This window comes from Lygodium microphyllum, chromosome 9, assembly GCF_053477565.2.
Source record: "Lygodium microphyllum isolate KBCC chromosome 9, Lygodium_microphyllum_v1.1.10, whole genome shotgun sequence".
Classification (NCBI taxonomy): Eukaryota; Viridiplantae; Streptophyta; class Polypodiopsida; order Schizaeales; family Lygodiaceae; genus Lygodium; species Lygodium microphyllum.
Genome location: NC_141143.1, coordinates 140305897 through 140328361, shown reverse-complemented (window position 1 = coordinate 140328361; position 22465 = coordinate 140305897). Strand labels below are relative to the sequence as shown.

General features: G+C 36.5%; 1 protein-coding gene across 1 annotated transcript; it reads right to left on the bottom strand.

Annotated features, from left to right (window-relative positions):
• Window positions 1-570: 570 nt before the first annotated feature.
• Window positions 571-3753, bottom strand: LOC148031649 (large ribosomal subunit protein eL22y-like). The gene is made up of 2 exons (XM_087685240.1): window positions 3424-3753; window positions 571-2824 (listed from the first exon to the last, which is right to left on the bottom strand). Exons 1-2 carry the CDS (start codon window positions 3669-3671, stop codon window positions 2680-2682), a joined length of 393 nt encoding a protein of 130 aa, XP_087541366.1. The 5' UTR covers window positions 3672-3753; the 3' UTR covers window positions 571-2679.
• Window positions 3754-22465: the final 18712 nt, after the last annotated feature.

The following is a 22465-nucleotide window of genomic DNA, read 5'->3' as shown; positions in this document are numbered from 1 at the left end:
TCAAGATACATTCTCATCCCCTCCCTATCCGTCCAAGGATTACACACAATCAACAATAATCAAAAATTCAAGAGATACTCATCTCCTCCCTCTCCTTAAAAAGATTAAACATGACCCCCACAATGCTTTGAGATTTTAATAACAATTAATCAAAGAGATGCCAAGACTTGTGAGAAGACATGGTGGTTGTTGTTAGCCTTTTGCCAATAAGGCAATCATTGATTGAAAAAACCTTCAGCCTCAAAAAGAAGACATGCTCTTTAACAATGAAAATTAGAGTACACTCAACAAAAATCAAGCATACAAGAGAGATCTTCATCTCCTCCCTCTCCTCCCATGAATTAAACATGACAGCACATTAAAGAAAAGAGAACAAGAGTTGTACTAATGTTATAGAGAGGGACAGGCGAGTGAATTAGCATGATAAATAGGAGAGGAGCAACAGTTATTAATAGAGAGAGGGAAAGACAAGTGTAAACTCCCACATCTCCCAACTATCCTTTTAATTTTTGAAAGCTTGGTTTTATATGAGTTTTTTGGCTCTAACAAAAGGTTTACATATAAAGTGTGTTTGTTGAAAAGCACCCACTCCAACTTTTGAAGCTCGTGCTCGTGGCTTTATTATGTGTACTCGTTAGAGAGCCATGGCAAGTTACAATTAATGTCTGCGGGGATAGAGCACTTAGAAGAATTGAAAGGTCAAAATGCTTGCTTAATTTTTGACACTAAAGGCAAGCATGAACCCTCAGATTTTGAAACGAATAGTTGGCTAAGGATAAGCAATTCATGTTGATGAAGAAATTACAACTTCACATTTCACATTGTAATGGTCCGTTTCAATCAGTACCAGTCCAATGACACCACACTTCACATTTCAGAACTTCAACTTCTTCACACCACTTAGCAAAAATCTGCCACTTTTGGCTTTGAAAAGGAAAAGGCAAAACTCTCCAACCAAAGACCCAGCTTGCACGCAATCTTTGGCGGACAAGAACCACTATCATGAGCACATTTGCTTCTCCATGGAAAAGACCAAAGGCTAATTTAATTGACCTGCAAAAGAATGTGAGTTGAAGCACACCCGAGTTGAATATCTGCTGATGAAGAGCTCCACCCAGTGGACGTAGTGTTGGTACAAAAGAAAAGGACAATGATTTTCTTCTTTGTTTAAAGACTTTCCTTCGATTATTGTGTTGAAGGCACCATTCTACATTTCATTCACATGTCTTACCAACTATTCTTCGTGTCATTCAAGAGTCTAATACCTTCAACACAAGAATCAAATGTTAAAGCATTAAATATTTTTGAATTTCAAAACAAAATATATAGATGGAGCCAGAACATGTCACGTGGCAAAGATGAAGATAATGGAGATGGGGTGCAGACTGCAGTTGACACAGGCAGGTCTGAGAGGAGGCACAAGAGGTTTCCATAAAGAGGTGGAGACTGACAGCTACGCATTCACCTAATATAGATGTAATATGATCATACAGAAGAAGCAGACATTTAAATGATGACATGATGTCCCTGTAGTTCCAGGGCACTATTGCTTTACCATTGTGTATCCTTCAAGCTGCATAAGCATGAATTATAAGTTCAGCACATATCCTTATGCAACACACCAGGATACTAAATTTCTGGTTTAGATGCAAACAAGATGGTCACAGTGGGCATAACTTATCTGTAATAAGAACACTAATCCATAAACCATATAGCACTCTCGTTGAACTCCACAGTAAGGTTAAGATGCTTTCACACCAGGATACTAAATTTCTGGATTAGATGCAAACAAGATGGTCACAGTGAGCATAACTCATCTACGATAAAACACTAATCCATAAACCATATAGCACTCTCATTGAACTCAACAGCAAGGTTAAGATGCTATCAAGCCTTCGAATGGTGCAAGAGTTGAAAACTCCTAAGGTTGACACAGGAATAGGATAGGCACACACCCTAGACTGGTAGAAAAATCGAGAGTCCCTCAGGATGAGTCCCTGATTACTTCTTTGTAGGCAAATTTTAAAAATGAATATTTCTGGTCTTAATGCAAACCAGATGGTCCAGGCATGGCTCATCTATGACAAGGAACATAATCCATGAAATTTATGACAAGGAACATAATCCATGAAAGGCAGCAATAGCAAACTTAAGATACTATCAAGCCATCGATTTGTGCAATAGTTGGATACCCCATGACAAGACAAAAATAGGATTTCACTCTACATGCTATACCCTTAATATGCTAAAGAGAATTCCTAACCTCCACCAAGTTATAAAAAAAAATTTAAAAAAAAATTTAAAAAAAACAGACATACATCACCTCCACTAAGCAAAACACCAATAGAGAATGCTGCCAAGCTTTCAATTGAAAGCAGTTACGAACACACCTAACAGCAACCTATCATTCCCAGTGAACATTTGAAGAGAGTGTCAAAATCTCACAGCTCGTAATACCAAAAGATTGTCTGTCAAAACAACTTGACAGAACATCTGTAACCTATATCCATCGAGCGACGAGCAGTACAATCAAGGCACCATAGTCATTTAGGCCGTTGGGGCATAAGACATAGACAAAAGAAAAACGGCAGTACTAGAACCTCAGTCTATAAAAAATCTGGTGTGCAAAATTGGGGTGTATTAATTAAAATTTGTCACCCACAATACAAAACTGTAAGTTTACTCTTCCTCCTCAGCCTCATTGTCAGCAATGTTGAAATATCTCAGCTCATATACATTCCGGTCTTTGTTAGAAGCAATGACTCGAAGCCAGTCTCTGACATTGTGCTTCTTCAGGTATTTCTTGGTCAGATATTTCAAGTACCTACATGGACCAACAAGTAGATTAAACGATTCATGAGCACAATAAAGGATGCTAGCTGGAAAAATCTCCTAATCACAAACACTTAAAGAAAAGAAAAGCCAATAAGACCTAAGGGGCCACATCTAGCACTAATCCTCTGAAAATTCATCACGTCTGGCGGCCAGCATGATCAAATGTTACAACAGGTTATGAGTTACCAAACAACTATCTTGCTAGGAAGGAGAGGAGGTGCCAATGCCATTGCGCCACAATCAAGAATGGTCTGTAAACTAGCCAGGTAAGACCATGTAAGATGGTTTTAACTTGTTAACCATACTACGGCTTGTGACAAGATGAAGCCATTGCTATACCACACTATGCAAAAAGATTAGACACCATTAAGCTGACCTGACACAAGCATACGACTAGAACACCTCAGGTTACTCTGTGCATAACCTTTCCAGAACGTAGAATACTGTTGCGACATGAAAAATCCCTTATAACCCTACAGATTGTGCAAGGCCAAACCATTAAGCAGGCAATTATCGGGCTAGCACAAGCATCCATTGACAAGGCCTCTAACGTTTACGCTATCAATTCTTTCTGGGCACAATTCTTACCTTTTGGATAAGGCGCTCTCCGAAGTGACACTGATCCTGTTCTTCTCCCGGGAGATGGCGACGGCCTCTCCGAGGACGCCGGCCTTGCCGCCAACCTTGATGCGATCCTGCAGGAACTTCTCGAGGGAGGCAATGTCCATGATCTTGTCCTCCACTGGCTTCCCACAGTCGATGGTGAAGGTCGACTTCTTCTTCCCCTTCGGCCCTGCGGCCTTCTTCGCCGCTGCTGCTGCAGCCGGCCGCACCATGGCCTGCCTGTCTTTCTTCTCTCTCTCACACACTATATATGAACAAGCAGCCCTAACTTGCCTCCCCAAATAACCCTAGCAGCTAGATTTTAGAACGCACTTCCACATTACATACCATTAAGAGTGGTGCCACGTCTAGTGTCTTGGCTAGACTTTCAAAGTAAAAGAAGCCATAATTTCAATAAGTAGGAACTTGGAAGCAAAAGAACATGTCCGGCAATGTTCACTTAACTTACAAGACTCCTCCATAGTTTAATCTCATCTAGCCATGACACAACCTAACACACACACACACGTGCACGTGTATGTACTTTGAGAACATCAAGCCGGTATATTAAATAGTGAAGACTGGTTATATCTCTATGGGTTTATAGCATGTCCCCACACAACCAATTTGACCTATGCAAGCAAGTATGACAATTATGGGCCCAAGCTGAAGATCAAGGTTAAGGCTCCAAGAATGCTCTAAGAACCCACAAAAAAGAAAGAGCACATGAAATGAGACATTAAGGTAGCAAGTTATTCACAAGATGTTGGGAATGTCAATTCCCTGCCACATGTCGATTTGACATGCATCCTCCTCTTATCTCTTCCATCATGCTTCAGGCTCGGCAAAGCGAATGGGACTCCTCTCACATGCAAGTACTGTACTCAACCCATTGTATCATATTTAAGAATTCTGATTCTTCTCCCTCTTTCCTTCTAACCATGGCTTTGAATTCAAAGAAAGTAGAGGATACTTTAGATTTTTGTTTGAGGAAGTATACCCAAATATATCTTGAGCAGTCATTCATGAAGTTAACAATATAAACTTAACCACTCAATGAAGGGCTTTGATAAAGATCCCATACATCAATATGAATGATATCCAAGACTCTAGAAGTTCTTGTGGAGCTTATAATGAAACTTTGTTTTGTTTGGTTGATATAGCAACAAGCTTCACATACACCAAGATGACCATGTAGAGCTAGAGTTCCTATTGCCATAAAGTTAGATCTCAATGTTAACAAGCTTTTGAAGTTCAAATGGCCATACCATTTATGTCATAGCCCTATATCATTTTCTCTTCCATATTCATTACATTCAAGTTGGGAATGTAAGCATCCACTTTGAATAGCCTTCCATGCTTGATTCCTATTGCAATCAACTTATAGCCCTCTTCCTATCCTTTATGAGACATCTCTTGCCTTCAAATTCGGCTTTGTGATCTCTTTCAACCATAGCACCAAACTGATAACAAGCTCTTTGGGAATGAAGGAACAAATGAAGCATCACTCGCCTTAGTCTTACCCTCAAACATGGCGTGGATATATCCTTTTCCTTCAATTGAATTCAACATTTTTAATAGGATACACAATTGGACCAAAAAACTATAAATAGAGAGCTCAAGGATTACAAGATGTCATGCAGGAGCTTTCCCACAGTTAATCCACCAAGGTTTCTAAAGAACGTCCTAGTTGTCAACTTGTATATTGTTAGCAACATCATATTCAAAAAGGATAGCAAACTTCCCCCCCAAAATGAGAGGTTACTTCTTCCATGAATTTTTCATGCTTTTCTTTCTTTTTCAACTACTAGCAATCTCTTTCATCATGTCCCCTTCTATGATAATAATCATGTTCTACATTTGGCCTAGAAGAGCCTCTTCCTCTTCAACAAGCATGCCTACCTCTAACTTTGCCATTTTCTCCTTAAGAAGGAGGTTGAGAATATCCAACATGATTTTGATAGTTGTCGATGGCATAGTTGTTATAGCCACCTCCTTTGAAGTTTGCATTGTTGTTATTACATCATAGCTAATCTCCTTGATTCCTTATGATAGAATGGTAGATTTTAATGTTTAGAACAACATTTGTAGAAGATGCAATTCTTATCCAAGGTTGTAGGACTAGGTAGAAGCCCTCCAAACATTGTTAGGTGGTTGCAGTCCAAATTTTGTTCAAATTTCTACCAACCACGACATTGATTTGATATCATTAGATCTGAGTTGAATCCAAAAATCCCAACAATCAATGTGTCGATCACATTGAGAGTGACATCTCATAGTTTTAGACTAGGGAATTTCAATGGTCAGATCAGGGAATTTCAACAATTAGATATTGAGATATAAGATTTGCAAGGGTACCTTTTGAAAACCTAAAATTTATGCTATAATGTAGGAGCTATTTTGTAAGTTGACTAATGCTTGTTTTCTACTTTTACATCAAGAACACGTAATATTAATTGAACTTACATATTATTCACAAGTTCTAAATATAATTTGAGCTTGCTATCTTTATTAAATCCACAATTGGAAGGACCTTTAGGACTATGCAAATAAAGTTTGGATTCAAGAGAATGCTCAAAAATAGATTTTGACTCAATTGGAAAGATTTGCTAGCCATCAATCATCATAAAAGATATGAGAAATAGCACTAACTTTCTCTTTGTTTGACTAGATTATCGAGTCAATGTAAACGACTACAAATGGCATAGTATGTATGTAAGCACATAGAGGTATTTTCAAACCATGTTCTTGAAAAGTTGCACACACATACACACACAAATTCCAATGGGGTGTTTATGTGGGCATAAGAGAGAGATTTCATAATTAATTTATCGTGCAAGAGAAAACCCAACCTATTAAGGATTATTAAGATGGGTCACTTGCTTGCACCAATCATCATATTTGGTTGACCTTCCATCACACACACTCATTACCTATGTACACTTACACCAATGCACAACTATGGTTATGTTAGGATTAACATCAACATCATCTTCTTGAAGGTGTTATGGTTTAACCAGTGCCACACTCAATAGGTGAGGGACACGTATAGAGGTTGTACTACTTCAGGCTTCACATTGTGCCCCTCCTTTGTATTAGTCTAGTATAGGGGGAGCTAGGTGACACACTACTCCATGAGTTCAACGAGGAATCATACACCTCCATTATGAAGCTCAACATCATTTGCATTGATTTGAGGTACTAGCACTCAACAACATTAGCATGATGTTAAAGAAATGGTGGTTTGAAGGCATCCTTGCACCCATGTATAATTATGCATGATTCTACACATAGATGTTTTTAGTTTGAGGTGGCACTCACTTTGAATGTATGGCCCCCACAAACATTGGACATGCATCAACAAATACTTAGACACACAAACTCAAACTTTCTATCTTACACACATGTATAAACACAAGCATGTGCATACGCGAATACATACACAAGACTACTCTTTAGCATGTGCAAGCTTCTCCAAGGGTCTACAAGTTGGTTTAAGCATGAAGCATCATGAATAGTTAAGATAAAGTGTTTGTACATGTATAATATAACAGTAGGCACTTCGTGCCTAGATTCTCTTGGTGTTTCGCATCGGTGTTCTCATGATGCTTTGTATTGGGGTTCCCAAAGCATGTTTCGTGTGGCAAGAGGGTTCATGAGAGGTTGATATTAACTTTGAAATATTCGACAACACACACATTCGTGTGTGTGTGTGTGCGCGCGCGCGCGTGTGTGTAAGTGAATGGTATACGCATAGACACATATGTGTGCACATGTGTATGTATAAGTGAATGGTACACACACACACACACACACACATGCATTTTTTCTTTTTTCCAACTTCTTGTTTTTTCTACTGTGCATGTGTGTGTGTACATATGTATTTGTGCATTTAATACATGTGTTTATTTGTGTAGTCCCATAATTGTGTGTCCTCTCTCTCACTCTCATCCTTTTTATTTTCTTCCTCTTGTCTCTCGTCTTTCTTCATCTCATATCTGTGGATGTTGTGTGTACGCATGTGTATATGCGTATGCACATGTGTAGATGCACTGCATGTATATTTCCATGTATATATTTGTGTATGGATGTATATGTCTATAGATGTGGGTATGCATATTTGTAAGTGCATATTTTAAAGTGTGTATTCGTTCTCTCTACTCATTTTTCTCTCCATGTTTTCTCACTCATATATGTGTTGAGATGTGTACGAGTGTGTGTATATTTTACACGTGTATCCATTTGTGTGTATTCAATACATGTGTGTCTATTTGTATAGTCTCATAAAGGTGTGTCCTCTCTCTCCCTCTCGTGCGGAGTTATGAGTCTATATATGTGCATGTGTGCATGTGTGTATATATGTAAGTGTGTCTTTTATAGGTGTGTATCCATTCACACACACTCTCTCTCTGATTTCTCTCTCATATATGTTTACATGTGTACGAGTATGTATGCATACACACACACATATTTGCATGTGTGTGTGTATGTGTGCATGCATGTATGTATGTGAATCACACACATGTACACTCACTTTCCTTTTTGCATCTTGTTTTTTCTATATTGTGTGTGTGCACATGCACACATATATGTATATACATGTGTATTGTGCATGTATGTATATGTGTTTCTAATATATGTGTGCTTATTTGCATAATCTCGTAAATATGTGTCCTCTCTCTCCCTCTCATCAATTTTATTTTCTTTCCTTTCTTTTTCTTTCTCCTTTTTCTCATCTTTCTTCACCTCATGTATGTGCATATGCATACGTGTATATATGTATTTGCATGTGCGTGTATAGATTTATATATATATATATATATATATATATATATATATATATGCATGTACATATTTTTGTGTGGATGTGTGTGTCTACATCTCTCTCTCCATTTTTTCCCTCACTCATATATTTATGTGTATGTGACCATGTATGTATATATGCATACACATGCTCATGCATTTGCACGTGTATAGGCACATGTGTATATGTGCATGTATTGTTTATGTGTCTTTATAGTCTATGTGCTTTATTGCTTGAACATGTTCAGCTGTTGAAGATCAAACTTCTCCTCCTTGTGCCACACAAGCTTTGAAGCATTCTGATTGGTTCAGGATCCCTAAGGCAAACCTCTAAATAATATATAGAATAGATAAAGATATTTATTAAATGAATATAACCACGTGCAACAAAACTTTGAGAAACATCCTCCTTGCTAAGATAGTGTAAAAGGCTTCATCTTTATTATCATCCTTATATGTTGATAAGATTCCAATTCTAGTATTGTCCCATACATGAGACATGATCACTTGGTTCTCACCTCTAGTGGCAAAGACATTGTAGTAGCCAAAGTAAACAAATTTGAAGTAGTTACCCTAGATAGGTTGTTTGCCCATTTGCATCTATTCATCGCCTTGAAATCCTTCTTCTTCTACTCACCACCTATTTAAGTTTTAGACCTTCAACTGTGTGCGTGTGTGTGTGCTCGCACGCATGCTTTTTTGCTACTTTTTATATATATTTACAAGCATCCATATTAACAACGTATACATTAATTAGTTACGTGTATATTACATAATAAAATACATATTATTACTATATCTTAATGTTGATCTATATAAACATATATTAGTAACATATATAAATGTACATATTATTAATATATGTAAATGTTATTGTTATCTAATATGTGTACATATGAATCATATATTAGTGAATATATACACGTTACTATTATATAAATGTATATGTTATTTATAAATGTAAATGTTAATATTATTGATATATAAGATATATTAGTAATGTTGGCACATGCTCGACTGATAAAGGGAATCCTCTTTCACATGCATGGTGGTGATACTAAAGGAGTATTGGTAGGGTGAAGTGACCTTGTATTTGGCCCAATTGGCTCAAGTTCAATGGAACAATCCTGAGAGTAGCTTGCAATGAAATGAAAGACCCAAGAGGAACAACGATTCTAGCTTAGCTCATAAATCTTTTGTTGACCTAAACTTAACCTCTATGCCCTTCTTAGTTGTAGAGCCTCAATGGATACCTCTTTTGTGATTCAAAGTTCCCATTGAGACCATCAACATCCTCAGTGACCACAATGGACCACAACTCAAGATCTCTACATCTACTCTCTAACTAACCTCAGGCATATAGGCATAACTCTTCCAACTTAGAGGATGTTCATATTTCCTTATTTCTATGATAGAATTATCCAACACTAACATATGTGCCAAACCTCAAAGACTTACAAGACAAATCACCTTTCTCTCTACAGTCTATCAAAAACAAGTTAACAAGTTTTTCCACAAAGGCAACTTGAAGCCCTAATCTTACACTCCCAAACTCACCACATGAAAGCAATTTCTACTTTCTCGTCTCAAAGAGTTGATGTCAAGTTTGCTTTGTTTTGCCATCGTACCTATACCATTTCTTTGAGATTATACTTCTTATCTCCCTCTCATAAGATATTGCATCGTTCCACAAGTTGAGGGGTTTTAGCCTAGTTGGTGCAAACTTTGAGCTAAAGAACAGATAAAACAACTAGCACACAAGTAAGTTAGGTATATACAAGAGTTAATTCGATGATGATACATAATCACTTTGCTTTGTAATGAACCATTCAAATAAATCCACATTATATTGCAACAAAGCATGGTTATCGTGCTTCCTTGGCCTAGTCTACTACCGGTATGTGGCTCTTCTTCTATGAGGATTTTGTCCAGTAGGGGGTGGTGTAAGGTTGATCCAACTAACTCCATACCTCATACGATGGCAAGTTCTCATAGGGAAGTTGAAGCTACATATGTTGGGTCATATGTCATCTTTGTTGTGAACAAGTCATTGATTGACTTCCATATTTTGTCATCAAATCTTAGCTAGTGTACTGATAATTTTCAAATGGGCATTGTCCCTCTATTTTCTATTCCAGTTCTTGCACTTCGTCAATGGTGGTTATTTGGCATGTGCATTGTGTAATGCAGAAATGAGATAATATTCCTCATCTTCCTCCTTAGGAATGAGTTTTCCAAGGTCACTTAGATGCTTTGTGCATGGCTCATTAAGGTGTTATTGCTCTTCCCATGTCACTAGACCCTCAAAAAATTCAATGTGTTCCTTGGTTAGGATTTTGGCATTGGCCTAGGCATAGTCATGAACAAGTATCATCACTGTATCATTTAGTTCTTTGAGGCATTTATTTGTTTGATGTTTCATTTCAAGCTATTTCCTCTTCCACTTTGTTGAGTGACCTCCCAAACAATCGATTTTCTTCTCTAGAATGAGAATATAGACTAGCCAAATGGATTACTATAGTGGCAATTCAAACGGTTCCCTATGTGAAAACAATTTTCTATGAGTGGTTTTAGAAATAATAGATTCAATCCTTTGTAGTGTGAACACAACTTCTTGCATGCGTGATTCAATCTAAACCAATTCCAGGTGATTGCATTGTGAAAATATCTTCCTTCTTATCTAATCCAAATCTTTCAAGTGTGAAGACAGCTTTGGATGAACCAATTTTAAGCCTAATTAAGCTACCCCCTACTTAAGTAGTTACCTTGCTTGGATACATTAATATGTGTACCAAATCTTTCTTTGAACAATTTGAAAACCAAATCTACTTGCCTTGATTCTAGTAACTATTGGTTATCCAAAAACTTCTAAATTAGGCTATGGTAGCTTCCAAACTAATTCTCAATGGCTCTCTTAATTTGAAGTTCTTATCTGATTTAAATAGGAGAGTGCAATGATAATATTTGTACCTATTTTAGATTCTAACAACAAACATCAAAATCATAGTAAGCCTTGGCTCCTTGCACTTTTCATTCCAACTAAGAGCTCCCACGAATGATGTGCTGGTAGTATTTTAAAGGAATTGATGGTGGGATGCAAAGTCAATGGAGAGAGAGAGAGAGAGAGAGAGAGAGAGAGAGAGAGAGAGAGAGAGAGAGTTTTTATGGGTACTTTGTTACCCTAATTCTTCATTATTTTTGCCTGCATATGAATGTACAATGTGTAGATGTTTAAGGTACCAACCTAATCTTTGGCCATTGGCCTTTATCCTAGCACATTCCCCATAGTCGAGGTATCCCAAGCAATGTGTAGAGTGGAACGAGCGAGGAAAAGAAAAAGCAACGTCACTTTTTTAAGAAGGATAGTTTTAACACACAATGTGATAAAGATGAGCATGTCAAATATAGAGATGAACTCTCTCCACATCCTCTTTCACCTTGTGAGTATGCAATGATAAAGAAAGGTTGGCATGCAAAAATGCACATACATTTCCATGAATAGTCTCAATATGATGTTACACATGATTGAAGAAGTTAACTTTCCAACAATGTATCCAATTTTCTTTATTTCACACCAATCCCAATGGCATCTTAAGATTATCATTATCTCCTATGCTCTTATCATTTTTAAACAAATGCATTTTCTATAATGTTGCTCCTTTGTTTTCTTGTTATAACACAAATCTTGAGGCATATTCTATGGTACAATTTGGATCACGTACTATGGAAGAACAATTGGGATAGACCCACAACAATGATGCTCAAATCACATTGACACAATGCTAAATAGACATGCTTAGATCAAACAAAACAAACTAATCAGAAAGTATCATAAATTGGCATATGTTTTCAACATGTAAATGCCAATGATTATAACTCTCAAAGCGGCCTAGATATTAATCAAAATATCCAAAGAGAACTTCATTGCTATCTAAAAAAACTTGAATGGCAACATAGTTACTTTCAAGCATCTTTGCATTATGCAACTAAAATGATACAAGAACCAAAATAAGTTTGGATATCAAATAATAAGATGATCCAACAACCTAACAAAATGTTAATGCACAAAGCCAGAAACCATATGCAAGTGCCACACATTGAAATAGGGTAAGTGCTTACTAGTCATCATATGGAGAGACACACGTTACACCTGTTAAAATATATTGAACTCTATGAGGAAGACAAGAGACCACAGGGAGAGAGAGTTATGATTATACAGAGGGGACCAATATGCCATATATATACACATTATATTTAGCACAACACCTCCACTCAAACGAGGGTCACTAACCGTGGATGAGAAAACACTAGCTTAAGGGAAGACCCACAACCCTATATATGCCTATCTTTTATATTGATCTTTGAAATATAAAGTTATAAAGTTTAAAGGAGCTATATCATTCGTGAATCTACAACAACCTACTTGCATTTGAGCTGCTCCGTTGCATGTGCCCCCTTAAATAATCTCTAATAATGTATTGTGCTTTGCTATCAACAGGCAAGTAGTGGTACACAATGGAGTTTATAGGGTTGAGCCCAAGTTCCTCAAATAGAGGGTGATTGGAATCTAGATGTTGGGGCTGGGGGGGCTTCTCATCAACACAATCAAACAAGAATATGAGTTTGTAGGGTTAATAATGTCTCTCTCTCTCTCTCTCTCTCTCTCTCTCTCTCTCTCTCTCTCTCTCTCTCTCTCTCTCTCTCTCTCTCTCTCTCTCTCTCTCTCTCTCTCTCTCTCTCTCTCTCTCTCTCTCTCTCTCTCTCTCTCCGTTTTGAGCAACCTCTCTCAAAGCATTGATAGCAATCCAACACCAATTTACATCATCTCATTGTACACACACTCGAATAAGATATACATGTGATGCCCCTTTTTTAATGCCCCATTAATCATGTGATGCTCCTTCAATCACGAAGAGACATGCAAAATTTATAATGTTTGTCAAGGACCACCTCAAACATGACCAGGATCAATATATAATGAGCTATTTCATACATTGTGGATAGTATAAGGTGCAATCTCTTTGAATCAATTTGCAATGTACTATAGGGGCTTCTAAAATAAGCAGCCCACATTGGCGCGAACTACTTTAGCGGCTAGCCTGCAAAAAATGTTGACTCCAATGAAGGTCCCAATCATGATCATGGCAGCTATTATTGCGAGGGGATATAACAAGCAATGATTAGCACGATTGAGACACACAAAAATTTGTATTCTCAATGTTTGAGCTTTGAAACAATGTTTGTTAAGGAACACCTCAAAGATGTCTTGAATCAATATGTGATGGACTATTTTGTACATTATGGATAGTATAAGGTGTAATCTCTCTTTGAATCAATATGTAATGTATTGTAGGGGCTTCTAAAGTAGCCCCTATTAGTGCAGACTACTTTAGCAGCTAACCTAACAAAAATGTTAACTTCGATGAATGTCTTGATCATGATCATTGCAGCTGCTATTGTAGGTATATAACAAGTAATAATTAACACAATCAGCCTTGAATCATGAGCAAAGTTTGCATGTAATCAATGGAAGTAAGTCAAGCTGACATGCAGCATGCACTGGCATCACTAGCCAATTGCTAATCGACTTGTATGACAAGTTATATGATGCAACTATGATGGTTGATGGCGCAGTTGATGTAGATGTTGACTTTGCTCTGATAGTGCAAACAACATAATTGTAGTAATTAGACAAAATTATCATGAAAATGGTCAAGAGTCACCTTGAAATTAAAAAATGAAAAAATTTTATCTTGATCTAAGAGATATTTCAAACGTTTTTATAACTAGGGACCTTTTTGTGCACATTCATCTCATAATTATCATTATTTTGGCACTTTAACTCCTTTAAACTCTCTAACCTCATTTCTCATCAAGACTGGAGACCTTCTCCTCCATAGCTTCTTCTTTGTAACCATCTAACAAGATCTTCACAAGATTAACAAATAGAAAAGAGAAAATGTGAGATTTCACTGCAAAGGGTGAATTTTGGGATTCTAGTTTGCAAAGCTAAAACTGGCATACAAACATTCAACATGTATAATCCACAAAAGATCTTCCCTTGGTTCCTTCTATATAGTAATACCTCTAACCTTATTGTAAGGTAACAAGATTTACCTTTTAAGAAAGGTTAGTGTATAAAGTGTGCATTTTTATTTTAGTGTTATTGTTTCAATAAGCCTCTAAACAAACTTTTAGAACATTTTTATTTAGATTTAGTGGGTCTCATTTCTTTTCAATACCTCAAACTCCTTTCATGGCTTTTTCTAGAAACCATGTATCTCTATAATGATACACACAAGTCAAAACACATATGGAATTATATATACCATCCAACAATCTACAAGATCCATTATTGGATAATAATGATATTTTCTTACAAACATCATTACAAAATCAATACACAAAAATGAGATAATGTGAACTTTCATAAGAAAGGATGGATTTTGAGCTTCAAGTTATAGGATGAAAAAAGGTATAACTTGTATATTCTACAAACTACCTATTTGGTGCCTTTGTTCATAGTATTTTTCACCTTATTATAAGGTAATAATTTTTTTGATTAATTGCATTATTATTATTTAAGTAAAATCTAGGTTTTCCTATGAGAATTTTGTGCAAATATAGTCGTGTCAACAAGTGTAGAGTAGTAAACATTGAAGTCACTAACAAGTATATTAAGCATCATGCATGTAGAAGTTGGCTATGATATTTACCTTGTATCATTAATTCTTCTTTCTAGCAAAGAATTGATTCTTTACTTTGTAATGTATATTCTTCCAACAAAGATACAAGGTATGGAAGGTTGAAAGAACTTTCTATACTAAATCTTAGTTTAGTTACAAAATGGGATATGCTTGATGATGACACATCCATGCCTTCAAGGTTCAAGCCATGAAGATTCAATCAAGTATATTTTGCCAATGTTATTCTAGGATCCTCATGGGGGATACTTCATTTGATGCCTTTATGTATAGTATCCTCATAGGGTATCTCTTGGGGATGTTTAATATGTTTTTATGTGTCCTTTGCACTCTCCTTGACTCCTTTGGACCTATTTTCCTTAGTGTCCTTGGGGGACTTCTCTTGTATTTGAAGTTCACTCTTCCTTATCAAGACTAGATGATGAAGAACCTAAATCTTCAAAAATATCCACATGTTGTCAATAAGACTCTTTAGTACTTTGGCTCTTGTAAATTATACATTTTCTCCTTTGGAGAAATTTGATGTAAGCTACCATGGATGCTTTAAAAAGTTGAAAATAAAACTGCAATAACTAGACATATCACTTATAATTATAATTTTTCTATAAGCATAACTTTGCTTTAGAGAACCTCTAAGTTATTAATCTCCATCCATAAGTATTATCCTTTCTAAATGGGACTCCTCTAATGTAGCATGCACTCCTATTGAAAACTATTAAAAAATATATTGGGATCTCTTTGGAAAAAGGTCATCACAATCACATATACCTAAATTAGATATGAAGTATTGCAATAGTTTGGGAGGAGCTCCATGGACAACCAAGATTAGGCTACCAAAAGAATTTAAATAATTTATTAATAAATATTATTAAATACATATTTATTAAAAATATTATTTAGTATATATCTATTAAAAAACTCTACCCCTCATGATAGGGCATTACAATAGAATAAGCTTTCTACAAAGTCTTCGTGATGCTTAAAGATACAAAAAATATAATAAATTTTATTTGAGAAAGCATTAAAACTTCTCTAACCTTCATTTATATTTAAATAAGAAAAACCATCCATAAATGGCAACTTAGCTAGAGATTACTCTTCCTTGACAATTCTTTCTCCAATATGATTGACCTGTATGATAGGGTCCTTTGAGATTTGTATGTGCACATAAATGAGAAAAAACATCTAAACATAATGTAAATTGAAAAAATCTCAACTTAAAAGTGAACCCTACGACATACGAGGAGGTAATCCAATATTGTCAGATTAGCTCCTAGCATGCCATAGAGTCTAGGTTCAAAATAACACAATTTCTTTATATTTGGAATATCTAAAGACTTTTCACTCTATGATATAATTGTGTATGAATATATGAATAAATAAAATAATATTAAGTAGTAAATATGATAAATACATAATACACATACAAATTCCTAGTATCACATCTCCATCAGAGACAGAATGCCAACTCGAAAATGACACCCCTTCTATTTCTTAAAGTTCAATAACCAAAAACATCAGATTGATACCTAATCTTAATAACAAGTGGCACTTGCAAAATGAAACCTCTCACAATTGGATTTGAGCTACAAAAGTATTTATCCCAAATATCCCTCCCAATGTCTATGACAAGATGATTTACTATGTATTGCATGGTACATTGAAGTTTTTATTAACATTGTTAAAGCAATAGGTTTCTCTAGCTTTACACAGGAAGAAAAATAAATTCTCACTTGAGAATTCTTCTCTATTGATAGTTTCTTATCCAATATAATAATCCTTTATGCTAGGGTTTCTTGCGGCTTTTGCACCAACTCTTATTTCTTATATACACTAATGACATCAATTACTTGGAGAAAATGTAAATTGTTTGAGCTAATATTATAATATATAAAAAATATGATAACACTATTCACTCAGAGAAAAATATTAAAATTTTTGAGATGCAAGGTGGACACTAGTAGAAATATGGTAATATTGATATAGAATTTTTGTAGTGATGATTTTTATCATTACACATAGATGAGCTCAAAAGGCCTATTCTAATCAGTTTCAATATAGACATTACCCCATTGTAAGCTCTGGAGTAAAAGATATGGAATTTTTTATGGTGTACTTTGACTCTAATCCTATGGTGTACATAGGACTAGCCTAGCCCTACGACACATGTAGGATCAATCTAGCTAGGCTGGATTTTGGTGAATAGAATAGTTTAGTTATTTGATAAACACAAATGGATTTTTCTTAGTGCAGTTCATTAGATGAGATTATATAAGAGAATATTTGGTCATCAATTGATAGTTTTCTTGCCTCTAAGAGATCATAATTTTTTGTGAAAACCAAGTAAAACTTGGATTCAAAGTAAGTTTGTCTCAAAATATTTGGGTGCATTATGGTGATGCACTATCACTTGGCTTTTTAGGGCGAGTGCTTGATCTAATTCTTCACAAGATTGAGCTTCAATCTCTGCATTTTTGATACGCTTGTCACGAGTTTCAACATTCTAATGTACTACTAATCCACTATTTGCATTGAATAATTTAATTATTTGCACAATAGAGATTTCTTGGAATTTTTGCAAAGAAAGGATGCACCGACGCATGGCCCATTACCATTGAGCATTTTCTTGGTGTGATTTTATTATGTTGTTACTTGGCTAACTTTGTGCTCATAGTATGGGTGCTTTGTATTGACAATAAGGTTCTATTTTCTCCTGCATGTGTCATGCATGCTAGCATTTGGCAAATTGGTGCATACTCCAAGCTATGAAGTGATGGCACTTGGCACTTCTGTCAATAGATACTATGGGGGTTCCTAAGTTTTGTGCATTATTCCAATGGGGCTTATTGAGTTCTACATTATATTGAACAAAAGAGACTCATGAGTACTAAAAGAGGTCGCAATTTAACCGCATGAGTTTCGAACAACAAAGCAACTATGGTTATGTACTAATGTACAAGATTTAGCAGAGAATGAAGTAGCATTAAGCCATTTACTTTGTTAGGATCTTCTTCAACTTCATTTTCAAACAACACAGGTCCTACTATGTTTACTCTTGCTCAAGCTACTCTACACATCTTTGGATTGAGCTAAATTTCTAAATTTTCAATCCTCCCAAAAGCCATATCAAGCTTTGCACAATGATTGGCTTTAGCACTATATACTCAAAAAACATCAATGAATACCATTATGAACTTCTCGAGTAGGGAGCCAATATAGCATTCACCCTTTTTTGAAACACAAATCATCCCATGAGGTAAACCAAAATGCAAGCCCTTGTAGCAAAAACATCCCATGGCATAATAAATGTTGTTTTCTTTGGGTCCTCTGGAGCAATGAACAATTGGAAATACCTTGAATACCCATCACATCAACTATGTCTCTTATAGCATGCTACCTTGTCCAAAATCTAAAAATGAGTAATCGATAAAGGTCTCTTTTCATTGCAACATTTAGGAGTTGAAAATCCACATAAATTCTCCATCCTCTTATATTCTTAGTCTAGATAAAAATAAGGCTTACCCATTCTATACATTCTACAAGGTATATAAATCTAGCCTTGAGAAACTTGTTTACCTCCTCCAAAACTTTTGCTTTCTCATTCGATAAAGGCCTTAGCTTTTGACATACAGTTTAGCTCCCTCTTTCAACTCCAAATGCAAAGCTTCACTCCAATATCCTCTAATCTCTTCATATAAAGTATTAAACACATATGGGTACTTCCTAAGCATGCTTCTATAATCTTCCCTTTCTCTTGAAGTTAGATTAATAGTAAACATAGTCTTCATCAAGGCCTCCTTCCCAATTAAAAGGTTACTCTCTAGTAGCTCCTCAATTTCTTTTGTTGTACCTCCTTTATCTTCATCTTCCATGGCATGAGTGAGAAGCATCTCATCTTGTTCCAAAACGATAATAGATACTTTAATTATCAAATTTGGATGCTAAAGTCTCTTCTTCTTTAATTCCTTAAATAGGGATGACTCACTTTCTATGTCTTCTTCATCTTCTTCACTTTCCTCCCCTAGTAGCCTTTGGGTTTCCATGCTAAACTTTTTTCTCATTCCCTTCTTGTCATAAAGAGTAATAATACCTTATCCCCAATATTGGATATCATTAACAATCCTTAACCAAGGCCTTCCCAAAATTAATGGAAAAGCTCTCAACTCTGTAGGCATCACGTGTCAATATATCTTTGTAGAAATACAAAATAAAAATCTACCTCCAAAACTTAGACAACTCCCAAAGCATTTGATATTTGAATAGTTCAAAATCCTAATTCCAAAACTTAAAAATCATTCATCCCCAAGTCTAATCTTTGCATACAAGTTTCTACTATTACACATGTGCACTCCACCATCAATATATGCATCTTTTATATTTTCACTAAAACGCCAAGTCTCCATTACATGGCATATATCCAAAAGGCCTTCTATACTATGCACATGTAGAACTCTCCTTTTTCGTTCTGCCATTAATGGATCCATAGCTAATTACATGACATTCTTAGCATAGGATATAACTCCATTAGTTGTCCATAAGTCACATCCACCTTCTTGTTTTGCAAGTCTTTCTTCATATCATAACTTTCTTGTCCTTCTCTTAGAGGCAAATCCCTACCCTTGAACTTCCTTCTAATCTTCTCTTATTCATCATCATAGTGGATTATTCTTCAACAATTTGCTTTGTCTTGGGTCTATAAGTAGCTTACTCCTCCTTCTTTCTTGCCTTTTTACTAGAGCCACATTGAATATTCCATGCCTATTAAATTTGCTACACTCTATCTTGTCTTCTTCCTTCACTCCACTAGACCCTTCTTCTTCTTCTTTAATTTCAATACCATAATCGTTGCTCTTATTTTGAACATTCTTAGGCATTAGGTACATATCTCCTCCTCTTCTTGGTATGCAAGGACAATTAGGGCTCAAATGACCTACCTCTTGATGTAGCATGCTCTTTCTTCTCCATGTTCTCCATGTTGTCTCCCATCTTCTCCATCAAGATCTCCACCTTTCTCTCCTTCTAGATTCCTCCAGGGGAAGGGCAAGAAGCGAGCTTTTCGAGCGAGCATTTAAGCAAGCTTTTCTAGGCAACCTCCATTTCTTGTTCCACATATTCCACTTATTTTTCCTATTCTCTTATGCACATATCAAGCACCACTACCACCCCTATTGCCACCACCATCTCCACCACCACCACCACCACCACCACAGCCATTACCACCACCACTACCTCTACCACTGCCTCCACTGCCGCTGTCATTACCACCTCCACATCTTCCACCACTACCGTCCCCTCCCATGTTTCTCCCCCCATGTTGATTAAGCTCTCTCTCTCTCTCTCTCTCTCTCTCTCTCTCTCTCTCTCTCTCTCTCTCTCTCTCTCTCTCTCTCTCACCCCCATCTTCCACCAATTATTCTCTCTCTGTTTTCTCTCCTCCCCGTCTCCCTTTCTCTCACTCTCTCACTCACTCACACACTCTCTCTCTCTATATTGGCAACTTCTCGCTTCTCCCTCTCTTACACTCACCTTCTCTCTCTCGCTCTCTCTCTTCTTGTGTCGCCCATGAATACATATACACCCACTCTCTCTCTATCCCTCTTTCCTTTCCTCTCTCTCTCTCTCTCTCTCTCTCTCTCTCTCTCTCTCTCTCTCTCCTTCCCCCCTCTCTCTCAAATATAGCAATTAATGAATATTAGATCAAAGAGCACTAGACCAACTAAGCAACTCTTCTCTTTCTCCCCCTCTTACACACACACACACACGCGCGCGCTCTCTCTCTCTCTCTCTCTCTCTCTCTCTCAATTAGCAGCTTTTCATTTTCTCCCTCTCTTGCACTCTCTCTCACTCTCAAATAACAACCTCTCTCTCTCCCCCTCTCTCTCACACACATACACACACACTCTCTAAATTAGCAACTTCTCTCTCTCTCTTCCTCTTAATTTTGCAATGGTCATCCATCTATTTTTCACAACCCTCTTATTATTACAAGGGTCAAGGGTTTGCATTATGTAAATTATCTTAAACACTTTTAGTTGTTAATATTAGGATGAAACGAATATCACATTATTATCCCACATGCATATATACATTCACGTACCTCTCACTTTTATGTGCATGATTTGATATTATATCTTGATATATCACTTCCATTGTTGTGCACACATAAGAAAAACTACATTGCACATGTTTTCGCTACTTTCAATAGAGCATTATTGTGTGGACTTACTACAAGAGGATAGGGTATCAAATAGTTTGTTATACTCACTGCAGTAACGTGTGATATCTATCATTTTTCACTTTGTTCGAATAGTTAATATCGAGACAATGATAACCTGATTGTTACTCAATCCACTGTGTACATATACATTCACATGCATGCATGTTTCCTACACTCCACCCTTCCCTAGATATTTTGAATGTGCTCTGTTTACACATCTTGCAGTATTGTAATTGAGCAAATGCCTATACAGAATCTCCTTCACTTGCACATTCCTCTCTCTTTCTCCTCTTTTCTCTCATCCTCATTTTATTGCGCTTGTAAATAAAAAGAATCTAATAATTCTAAAAGAACATATTCATCATGCACATCAAATATCGATCGAGTTCCATTGCTAGGGGGTGGAATTGGTGATCCCTAACAAAGTCTAGGATTGAACCACAGAAGCACACTAGCTCGGTCAAGTAGGAAAGAATGTGCTCCAGAAGGATAGTGTCCATGGGGTTTCCCTCAAATGGGGGTGGGAATATAAAGGTGTTGGGTGGGTTCATCCGCATCTTCTCCATGCTATCACCACAAATAGTGTTGTTGTTGGGCTGAAGTGCAGCCAATCAATATCACCGAAACATTTTATGAAAAGGGGCTTTGTGTAACTCCTTCCTGTAGAAGCTGTTGTGGGAGTTGCTTTGCACTTTCCTTGTCCATATTGGAATACAAAGGTTGGTGCTTGCTTTGACGACTTCACCGTTCACTAATGTGGATATTTCCTTTAAAAATCTAGCAAGCCCTGGCCACAAAATCACCCAATACCTGCCCACTTCTAGGGGCTTCAATGGTAATGACCCCTTTTGCTTTGGCCGCCTATGTAGAAGCACCCCATTCATATTGAACACGATTAATTTTCGGGTTGTGGGAGGTAGCTATATATGCACACGTGGAAGGGTGAGCACCCATGTATTGGTATGATGAAAAAGAACACTACATTACAATAAGATATTGTACAAGTTTATGTAAACATGTTACCTTTGCTCTTAGATATCTTCCATCTTTGGTGAAGTGATACAGACATGCAATCAGTCTATTGGAATTTAGCGCCACCGATGCAAAGTCACCACATCCCACATTGCAATCTAAAATGGTGTCCCCTTCTTTTGTGTACGTTTGCAAGAACAAGCTTCAAAAAGCCCTACCACGTTGCATGCCACCTACAGTATTTGGTAGTCATATAACGAATTAGGAATCTACTAAATGTTTACAAAACATATCTACAATAGTTTAATAACATTGGATCTCATATTGACCT

Coding starts and splice junctions, on each gene's coding strand:
- LOC148031649 (XM_087685240.1), bottom strand. CDS start 3,671: ATGGTGCGGCCGGCTGCAGCAGCAGCGGCGAAGAAGGCCGCAGGGCCG. Junction 2,825..3,423: donor GAGAGCGCCTTATCCAAAAG/GTAAGAATTGTG, acceptor TGGTCCATGTAG/GTACTTGAAATATCTGACCA.